The following is a 10845-nucleotide window of genomic DNA, read 5'->3' on the forward strand; positions in this document are numbered from 1 at the left end:
CCTGATGTGGCTGAGCTCAAACCCGTGACCACTGCTCCTTCCTGTGTGCCCCCAGCCCCCAAACCAGCCCCCCCAACACCATAATGACTCCCTCATTGTCTCCCCCCCCCCCGACTCGCCCCCCCCCCCCCTTTTTTTCCCCCTTTCTTTCTTACAAATTCCTTTATTTGGAGTGAAAATAGAACTTTTTGACCCTGCACTGTAAGGTAGGAGAGGTTAGAAGCCCCCAAAATCTATGGGGGACAATATTCCATATTTGGGGGGGGGGTATGAGGGGGGACACACAGGGAAGACCCCTACCCAGGGCTGGGAGGGTGCAGGGAATAGTGTTTGATCCCAGGAGTAGCCCCCCCACCCTGAGCCTGAGGATAGTGGTTGGGGGCAGGGGGGAAGCCCACAGGAATGGTCCACGATTCTGGGGGGGGGCAGCACCCAGTAAGGCAGTGGGGGAGGGGCAGCACCCAGTAAAGGGGTGATGGAGGAGGGGGTGGCCAGCCCCCCAAAACGGGAGGACACCCCAGGAAGGATGATCTCAGGGAGGTCCTGGGGTGGGGAATGGTCCCTTGGGGGCAGTCCGACGCGGGAGGGGGTCCAGTGGTCCCTTGGGGGGTGTGAGGCGTGAGGTGGTCCCCTGGGGGGGCGGGAGGTGGTCCCTAGACGTGGCCGTTCTCCAGGCGGCTGAGCTGCTCCTCCAGGCGGCTGATGCGCTGCCCCTGCTCGGCCACCAGTGCCCGCAGCGTGGCCACCTCCTGCAGCACCTCCTCCAGCCGGCCCTGCCGGGCCAGGCCCGGTCAGCCACGCCCGCCGCGGCCGCACCCACCCGCCACACCCGCTCGCCAACCCGCCACACCCGCTCGCCAACCCGCCACACCCGCTCCCCAACCCGCCACACCCGCTCGCCAACCCGCCACGCCCGCTCCCCAACCCGCCAGCCAACCCCACGGCCCACCACCCGACCTATGGACCACCAACCCTGCATCCAACCCATGGGCTCCACCCATGAAGGTCCCACCCATGAAGGCCCCACCCACAAAGACTCCACCCATTCCACAACATAACCCACACCGACTCCACCTACTCCACAGCCCCACCCAAAGACCTCACCTATGAGGTGAGACCTCATGAGGGGAGACCTCACCCCACCCACAGAGACCCTATGTACCCCACAGCCCCACCCATGGAGACCCCAGATATGAAGCCCCCACTCACAAAGACCCCCCCGCCCCCCCAGAGAGCCCCCAGCCCCGCAGCCCCTGCCCCCCACCTACCGTGGGTGCGGGCGGGAGGGTGCCGAGGGCGGGTGGGGCGCTGAGGCGGGCGTGGGCGGCGGGGGGCGTGGCGGGGGGGGTGGCGGGCGCGGCGGGGGGGCCGCGGCTGTCCTGGAGCAGCGAGCGGCGGTTGACCTTCAGGTCCCGCTGCTTGCTGGGGACGTAGGCCTGGCGCAGGGACACCAGCACCGGCCCCGCCGTCCGGCCGGCCACCCACTCCTCCGCCTCCATGGCCGCCTCGGGGCCGGCCGTGTCGGGGTACAGGTCGTCCTGGAACAGGTCCGACTGCCGCCCCCCCGAAAGACAGCGTCAGAGGAGGCGATGGGACCCTCCTGCAGCCCCCCGCGGAGAGCCCCCACGCAGCTGCGCCTTGTCCTGCCCCAGCAGCTCGTGGAAACCCCCATGCAGGCAGCTCCCCCTGCACCAGCACCCCACACACACCCCAGCCCTGCCTGCCTGCATGGCAGCCCCCACACCCAGGGAACCCCCACACCCAGGGAACCCCCACATCCAGGGAACCCCCACGCCCAGGGAACCCCACACCCAGGGAACCCCCATGCCCAGGGAACCCCCACATCCAGGGAACCCCCACACCCAGAGAACCCCCACACCCAGGGAACCCCCATGCCCAGGGAACCCCCACATCCAGGGAACCCCCACACCCAGAGAATCCCCACACCCAGGGAACCCCCATGCCCAGGGAACCCCCACATCCAGGGAACCCCCACACCCAGAGAATCCCCACACCCAGAGAATCCCCATGCCCAGGGAACCCCCACGCCCAGGGAGCCCCCACGCCCAGGGAATCCCCACGCCCAGGGAACCCCCATGCCCAGGGAACCCCCACGCCCAGGGAATCCCCACGCCCAGGGAACCCCCATGCCCAGGGAACCCCCACGCCCAGGGAGCCCCACTCAACCCACATGGGAACCCCCCCCCCACCTAAGCAATGTGTTCTACCCACAGGCATGACTGGAGATGCCCACCCAGCCACTGTGCCCTATCCAGGGACCTCCACCCAGCCTGCTATGACTGAAGAACCCTACCCAGCCACCCCCATCCTGCCCAGGAACCCCAAACAACCCCAGTGAGGACCCCCTACACTGGAACTCCCACCCAGCCACCATGTCCTGCCCACAGACCCCCACCAGCACGACTGCAGACTGTAACTCAACTGCCTTGTCCTGCTGGGGCAGGGGGGATTTCAACCCACCACACCCAGGGACCCCACAAGGCCCTCACAAGGACTGATTAAAGAGCCTCCACCCAGCCACCAGTGCCCCCCATCCCAGTGCCACACCCTGGGGTACTGGGGACCACCCCCCAAGCCCCCACTGACCTTCCTTGGCACCGTCATGATGATGGGCTCACACTTGCGTTCGTGCAGCTTGTAGAACCTGCCCAGGTTTGGGGGGTCCAGAGTGGGCCACAGAAGGGTTGAGGAGGAAAATGGGGACAAACCCCCCCTCCGCCCTTGCCCCCCAACCCTGTGTCCCACCTCCCTGTGCCCACCTGGCAATCTCACACTTGCTGACGTCCAGCCCACGCTTGGGCATCCAGCCCATGCCCCGCTGGGACTCCTTGCTGGTGAAGGTGTTGAGGAAGTGGATGTAGGGAGGCTCCTCCGTGATCTCAAAGTACCGGATGCTTGAGTCACCCTGGGGACATGGCATTAGGGTGGGGGTCTGCGGCCTGGGGAGGGGCCCCGAAGGCCGGGGGCCACGCCGCGGGGCCGCACCTTGCCGCAGACGTAGACCACGTTGGTGTCGGGGTCGTAGAAGGGCAGCAGAGCGCCGTTGCTGGAGTCCAGCTCCTGCAGCCCCATGGGCTCCTCCAGGTTCTCCTGCCCGGGGGAGGGGGGGGGAAGGTGTCAGCCCCATGGCACACCCCCGACACGGTGCCAGGGGACCCCTGGGGCGCTCCTCACCGTGTCCCACAGTGCCAGCTGCCTCTCGCTCATGCGGCTGAAGCCGGTGGTGAAGATCTTGCCGTCGGCCAAGAAGACAGCCCGCATGGGGCGGGCCCCCTCGTGTGCCCGCTCCTTCTCCTAGGGAGGGCACAGCTGGGTCACCAGCACCGCCCTGGCACCGCCCTGGCACCCACAGATGGCACAGCCAGTGGGGGACACCCAGGGGAGCGGCAGCCGAGCGACATGAGACGGCGCTGAGAGACAAGGGGGGGTTGGAGCAGCTCTGCTACAAGCATAGGCTGAGGGAGCTGGGGGTGTTCAGCTTGGAGAAGGGAAGGCTCCAGGGACACCTAATAGCAGCCTGCCAGTGCCTGAAGCAGGCTACAGGAAGGATGGAGACTGCAAAGGCCTGCAGGGACAGCACCAGGGGCAATGGCTTCAAACTAGAGAAGGGCAGAGTGAGATTGGATAGCAGGAAGGAGTTCTTCACCATGAGGGTGGTGGGACACTGGAACAGGTTGCCCAGGGAGGTGGTTGAGGTATTTAAGGTATATGCAAAGTGAGGCTCAATGAGGCCCTGGGCAGCCTGATCTAGTTGGGGATGTCCCTGCTGACTGTCAGGGGGTTGGACTGGATGAGCTTTGGAGATCCTTTCCAGCCTGGACCATTCCATGATTCTATGACTCTATGATCTATGCCTCTCTGATTCTATGCCTCCCTCATTCTATGACTCTCTTGAGTCTATGACTCTCTGACTCTGATTCTATGACTTGATTCTGAGACTCTGATTCTATGACTCTCTGACTTGATTCTGTGACTCTCTGACTCTCTGATTCTATGACTTGATTCTGTGACTCTGATCCCATGGCTCTCTGACTCTCTGATTCTCCAGTTCTATGCCTCTACGACTTGGTTCTCCCAGGGGCCGGATGGCGCCGTGGGGAGGCGAGCAGGGTGACAGTGGGTGGGGGCACTCACGGCCACCACGGTGCCCCGGCGGGGGTCGATGACGCGGATGGCCTTGTCCTTGCAGGCGGTGCAGAAGAGGGAGCCGTCGCGGCTCCAGCTGACGCTGTAGATGAGGTCGGGGTGGAGCCCGTCCAGGCGGTACAGCTCCTCCGCCGTGCCCACGTTCCAGATCAGCACCACGTTGTCGCACCCTGAACGCCACACCGGGAGGTCACCTCAGCCCCTGTGTCCCCCCCGCCTCCTGTGACCGCCCCCGCCGGTACCTGCGCTGAGGAGGACGTTGCGGGCGGTGGGGTGCCAGGAGATGATGCCAACGCGCTTCGAGTGCCCCTCCAGCACCACCACCGGCTCCGTCAGCGGCTGGCTCAGCCCGTTCTCGGGGATCTGCCACACCTGGGAGGGGGCAGAGGGGGACAGTGGGCAAAGGAGAGGGACCCTCACCTTCACCACTCCCCCCCACCCCGGCCCCTGTCAGCCCCTCACCATGACAGTGCAGTCCTCGGAGCCGCTGGCGATGACGTGGTCGTTGTGGGGGCACCAGTCGATGTCCAGCACGGGTCCCGTGTGCCCGCACACCGTGGGGTAGGACTTGTCAATGCGCCCGGTCTGGGGACAAAAGGGACATAGGGAGAGTGGTCACACCCCCACCATCACGCCAGCAGCCTCCCAGTGCTGCCACCAGCTCCCTGGCATTGCTGCCACCTTCCTGTCACCACACCAGTACCCTCCTGGTATCGCTGCCACCCTCTTGTCACAGCGTCAGCACTCTGCCAGTACTGACACCAACCTCTGCTCAGTGCGCTGGAACTGTCCTGATACCATCATCACCCTCCCAGTATCCAATGTCCTGGGTTGGAAGGCACCTTAAGGATCATCCAGCTCCCCACAACCACCCTCCTGGTATCACCACCACCCTCCCAGTACCACCACAGAATGGTTGGAAGGGACCTTACAGATCATCCAGTGCCTCACCACTACCCTTCCAATATCACCACAGGACCACACAATGGCTGGAAGGGACCTTAAAGATCATCCAGTGCCTCACCATTACCCTTCCAGTATCACCACAGAATGGCTGGAAGGGACCTTAAAGATCATCCAGCTCCCCACCACCCTCCTCCTGGTACCACCAGAGAACCACAGAATGGCTGGAAGGGACCTTAAAGATCATCCAGCTCCCCACCACCCTCCTCCTGGTATCACCAGAGAACCACAGAATGGCTGGAAGGGACCTTAAAGATCATCCAGCTCCCCACCACCCCCTCCTGGTATCACCACCACCCTCCCAGTACCACCATAGAATGGTTGGAAGGGACCTTAAAGATCACCCAGTGCCTCACCATTACCCTTCCAGTATCACCACAGAATGGCTGGAAGGGACCTTAAAGATCATCCAGCTCCCCACCACCCTCCTCCTGGTATCACCAGAGAACCACAGAATGGCTGGAAGGGACCTTAAAGACCATCCAGCTCCCCACCATCCCCCTCCTGGTATCACCACCCCCCTCCTGGTATCACCACCACCCTCCCAGTAGCAATGGCTTGGGTTGGAAGGGACCTTAAAGATCATCCAGCTCCCCACCACCCCCCTCCTGGTACCACCACCACCCTCCCAGTATCAATGGCTCAGGGCTGGAAGGTGCCCTAAGGGCCAGCCAGCTGCCCACCAGCACCCTCCCAGCAGCACCTTGTGGAGGGGGAGGACGAGGAAGGCGCCCCCGCCGCTGGCCTCCACGATGATGGCGAGGAAGGCCGGGTTGACGGCGCAGAAGGTGCTGTCCCAGGTGACGCGGGACACGCGGATGTCATCGTAGCACTGCTCCGTCTTCACCGGCTGCCCGAAGACGTGCCGGAACTTGCTCTGCCGAACCACCTTCCGGAACGACATGGCTGGGGGGCGCACGCACCCCCGCCCCCCGCACAGGAGTCAGCGCCCGGCTGGAATCTCGCGTGCAAGCAGCCAAGGGTGGCCGAGAGGGGAGGCTGTCCCTTGTCGCCCGCCCTGGGTAAAGGGCAGCCCAGCCCCTTCCCGCTAGCAGATAAACCCCTCCCTGCCCTGCCCCGTGCAGGGGGGCTCATGGGGGGCCCCTCCCACCATGGGGACAGGGAGGTGGATGGGGACAAGGGTGTTCACACTGGGTAGAGGGATGGGGAGGGTCCTGACGGGTCAGGGCTTGGGGACAGACGTGGGGTCAGGAGTGGCCCTGCTGGGTAAAAGGGGACAGAGACAGGGGCAGGGGTGGGGACAGGGATGGGGATGAGGATGGGGACAAGGACACGAGTGAGGATGGGGACAAGAACAGGGATGGAGAAAGCAAATGAGGACAGAGCTTGGGGATGAGTTTGAGACAGGGGATGAGGACAGGGATGGGGACAGAGTCAGGCACAGGATGAGAACGTGAATGGCCCTGCTGGGTAAGGGAACAGGGACAAGGACAGGGGATGAGAAGACAGATGGGGACTGGGGAGGGGACTGGGGCCAAGGACAAGGATGTGACAGGGGAGGCCCCACTGAGTTAAGGGGACAAGGATGGGGACAAGGATGGGAACAGGGATGGCCCCATTGAGTAAAGGGACAGGAACCAAGGGCAGGAATGGGGACAGAATGGGACAGGGCAAGAGACAAGGACTGAGGTGGGGTCAGAGATGGCCTCACTGGGTAAAGAGACAGAGATAGGCACAGGACAGGGACGACGACAGCAGGGGGAACAGGGATGGCCCCACTGGGTACGGAGACAGGGATGGGGACAAGGATGGAGACAGGACGGGCACAGAGGCGGGCACAAGGATGAAGACAGATCTGGGGACAGGAAGAGGACAAGGACAGGGCCAGGATGAAGACAAGAACGGGGACAGGATGGGGATAGGGCTGGCGAAGGATGAGGGCAGGAACGGGGACAGGAACGGGGACAGGGATGGGGACAGGGATGGGGCCGGTCGCGAGTCCGGTTGGGTCCAGCACTGCGGAGCCGGTTCCCGGGAGCCCCCCTCGGGCCGGGCCGGTGGCGCTGGCAGTGGGGGGGTGTCCGGTCCCCGCACTCACCGGGACCGGGGCCGGGGGCGGCGGGCGGCGGCGCGCGGGGCCGGTAGCGGCGGCAGCGGCGGGAGGGGAGGGGGCGGGGCAGGAAGTGAGCGCGACGGCCCCCGCCCCGCGCATGCGCTACCGGGGAGTGGGAGGGGGTACCGGTACCGGGGGATGAAGTGGGGGAAGGGGCGGTTCACCCCGTGTCAGTGTCCCCCAGTGGGGACTGTCCCTCCGTGGGCGCCGTCACCCCGTGGGGTGGGGATGAGGATACGGTCCCCGTGGGCGCCGTCACCCCGCTGTCAGGGTAACCCCATAGGCAGGGGCATCCCGTGGGCACGGGGTCCCCCCCGTGGGCAGAGTCCCCCCATGTGCAGGGCCCCCCAACAGGCATGGTCACCCTCTGGACAGGGTCACTCCTTGGACACGGGGACCCCGTGGATCAGGGTGCCCACCGTCACAGTGACTCCGTGGACAAAGTCCTCCTATGTCAGGTCGCCCTGCTGGGAGGACACAGTCCCCGTGGGGCAGGGTCGCCCCATAGGCAGGGTCACCCTGTGGGGCAGGATCCCCCAATTTCAGGTCACCCTGTGGGGCAGGGTCCTACCATGCCAGGGTCACCATGTGGGGCATGATCCCCTTCAGGGGTAGGGTCCCCATGGTCATGGTCTTTGTGGGTAAGGTCACCCTAAGGTCAAGGTCACCTCGTGGTCAGGGGCTGCCCATTGGGCACAGTCACTCCATGGGCAGGGAGCCCGTGGAGCATGCTGTGTCCAGGGGTAGGGTCACCCCATGCCAGAGTCACTCCATAAGCAGAGGGCCATGGGCAGGGTCTCCCCTACAGGCAGGGTCAGTCCATGGGACAAGGTCAGCCTGAGGGCAGGGTCACCCTGTCTCAGGTCACCCTGTGGGGTGCAGTGTTCCACCTGGAGCAAAGGAGGCTGAGGGGAGACCTTCTGGCTCTCTACAACTCCATGCAAGGAGGCTGGAGCCAGACAGTGTTCAGGCTCTTCTGCCAGGGAACAAGTGACAGGATGAGAAGAAACAGCCTCAAATTGAGGTTTAGATTGAACATGAGGAACAATTTGTTGCCTTTGAGGGTTGTCAAGACCTGGCCCCAGCTGCCCAGGGCAGTGGTGGCATCCCCATCCCTGGAGGGGGTTTCCAAGCCCTGGAGATGTGGTGCTGAGGGCCATGGCTTGGTGGCCAGGGTGGTGCTGGGTTGATGGTTGGACTCCACGACCTCAGAGATCTTTTCCAACCTCAGTGATTCAGTGGTTCTGTAACAGCAGCAGCTGGCCCAGGGTGATGGTGGTCACTGGCACTGAGGTGGTGGCAGTGGCACAGGGCTGACAGCGGTGGGTGGCACTGAGGTGGTGGCTGCAGTTGGCACAGGGTTGTCAGTAGCAGCTGGCACAGGGTTGCCAGTAGCAGCTGGCACAGGATTGCCAGTAGCAGCTGTCACGGGAGTGACAGGAGCGGGTGGCACGTGGCTGAGGGCAGTGGGTGGCACTTGGGCAAGGGCCGTGGCTGGCCGGCGGGCAAGGAGAGGCAGGCGGGTGAAGCACTGGCAGGCGCTGGTGGTGCCAAAGAGCAGGTAGAGGCAGGGGTTGATGCAGCTGTTCAGATTGAAGGCCAGCCCCAGGAGGTAGATGAGGTGCTCGGAGGTGCCAGGTGCCACCAGCGTCAGCAGCTGGGCCACCTGGAAGGGCAGGTGCAGCGCCACGTAGAGGCTCACCGTGGCCACCAAGATGCGCTGGAAGCGAACCGGGGGGCGGCCCCCGTGCCCACGCCGGCAGCTTGCCAGCGCCAGGGCCACCCCGTGGCACACCATCACCACGCCGAAGGGCAGCAGCCCCTCCACCAGCACCTCCAGCCAGCGCATGGGCACCTCCCAGCTGCCCCTCAGGGTGATGCACGCCACAAAGCCCGGCGCCCACTGCAGCTCCAGCGCCTCCGCCAGGACCGTGTCGGGCACGCTGCAGGCGGCCGCTGCCGCCCAGGCGCCCAGGCACAGCGCCAGCGGCAACCGTGCCGGGCGCCGGCACCGGTACCACAGCGGGGCGGCCACCAGCAGGCACCTGTCCAAGCTGATGGTCGCCAGCAGGAAGAGGCTGCTGTAGTAACCCAAAGCGTAGAGGAACTGGTGGAGTTGGCACAGCGAGGTGCCCAGCAGCCACTGGTGGCTGTTGGCCACAGACCAGATCTGCAGGATGGAGTTGGCGAGGAAGAGGAGGTCGGAGGTGGCCAGGCTGAGGATGAAGCATGCCAAGCCTTGGCCCCGCAGGCGCCAGCCCGCGAACCACAGGGTGAAGGCGTTGGCTGGTAGCCCCAGTGCCACGCAGGCCACCAGAAGCCACCCATCCCACCTTAGGGTGCCCGGTGGCAGGGACAAGGCTGGGGACAGTGTGGTGTTTGCTGCCTCCATCGGCCGAGGTCTAGCCCTGTGGGAAGCATGGGGGGCTTGGAGCTGTGGGAAGAGGTGTCGCCCGTTCCTGTGTCACCTCCTCCGTGTGTCACCCCCTCCCTATGTCCCTCCCGCCGTGTCACCCCTCCCCTGCCACACCTTCCACGTCCCTCCATCCCGTGTCACCCCTCCCCTGCCACACCTTCCATGTCCCTCCATCCCGTGTCACCCCTCCCCTGTGACCCCTTCCATGTCCCTCCTGCCGTGTCACCCCTCCCCTGCCACACCTTCCATGTCCCTCCTGCCATGTCACCCCTCCCCTGCCACACCTTCCATGTCCCTCCATCCCGTGTCACCCCTCCCCTGTGACCCCTTCCATGTCCCTCCATCCCGTGTCACCCCTCCCCTGTGACCCCTTCCATGTCCCTCCATCCCGTGTCACCCCTCCCCTGCCACACCTTCCACGTCCCTCCATCCCGTGTCACCCCTCCCCCTGTGACCCCTTCCACGTCCCTCCATCCCGTGTCACCCCTCCCCCTGTGACCCCTTCCACGTCCCTCCATCCCGTGTCACCCCTCCCCTGCCACACCTTCCACGTCCCTCCACCCTTCTCCTGCCACCCCCTTCCCTTTCACCTCCTCCTCTGTCATCTGCTCTGGTATCCCCTCGTCCTGTGTCACCCCTTATCATATCCTCACACACCACCCCCCCCCGGCATCACCCCCTCTTCGTCACTTCCTTATGTCACCCCTTCCTGTAACATTCCCATCCCATGTCATCCCCCTCTGGTGTCACCCCCTCCCTTGTTACCCCTTCTCGGGTTGCCCCTCCTCTGTCACTCCCTCCTGTGTGACTCCCTCTCGTGTCTCATCCCACATCCCCCTCCCCCCCCCGCCCCCCGCCGTGTCACCCCCTTCTGTATCCCCCTCCAGTGTCACATCCTCCCCTATTGTCCCCTCTGGTGTCCCCCCCTCTAGTCTCCCCCCCTCCCCTGTCACCCCCACTCTGGGCATCTTCCCTTCCTGTATCATCCCTTCCTCTTCCCCCTCTTCCCCCCCCCGCCCCCTTTATCACCCTCTTGTGTCACATCCTTCCCTATTTTCCCTTCTGGTGTCACCAGCTTCCCATCTCCCCCATGTCCCCCCAGCCCCCTGACCCTCTTTCCTGCCCTCACTTTGGGCTGTCCCCCTGTGTGCCATGTGCCATCCATGTTCCCCCCTGTGTGCCATGTGCCATCCATGCCCCCCCCTGTGTGTCATGTGCCATCCAT

General features: G+C 64.5%; 2 protein-coding genes across 2 annotated transcripts; both read right to left on the reverse strand.

Moving 5' to 3' along the window:
* Nucleotides 1-365: 365 nt before the first annotated feature.
* Nucleotides 366-6059, reverse strand: CORO1B (coronin 1B). Its single transcript, XM_054171887.1, has 10 exons — nucleotides 5834-6059; nucleotides 4630-4752; nucleotides 4410-4539; nucleotides 4156-4337; nucleotides 3196-3315; nucleotides 3007-3111; nucleotides 2781-2926; nucleotides 2608-2665; nucleotides 1269-1553; nucleotides 366-773 (listed from the first exon to the last, which is right to left on the reverse strand). The coding sequence occupies exons 1-10, from the start codon at nucleotides 6032-6034 to the stop codon at nucleotides 654-656; spliced, it is 1470 nt and encodes a 489-aa protein (XP_054027862.1). The 5' UTR covers nucleotides 6035-6059; the 3' UTR covers nucleotides 366-653.
* A 2424-nt stretch (nucleotides 6060-8483) lies between these two features.
* GPR152 (G protein-coupled receptor 152) lies at nucleotides 8484-9596 on the reverse strand. Its single transcript, XM_054172036.1, has one exon. It carries the CDS (start codon nucleotides 9594-9596, stop codon nucleotides 8484-8486), a length of 1113 nt encoding a protein of 370 aa, XP_054028011.1.
* Between the last annotated feature and the right edge of the window lie 1249 nt (nucleotides 9597-10845).

This window comes from Dryobates pubescens, chromosome 22, assembly GCF_014839835.1.
Source record: "Dryobates pubescens isolate bDryPub1 chromosome 22, bDryPub1.pri, whole genome shotgun sequence".
NCBI lineage: Eukaryota > Metazoa > Chordata > Aves > Piciformes > Picidae > Dryobates > Dryobates pubescens.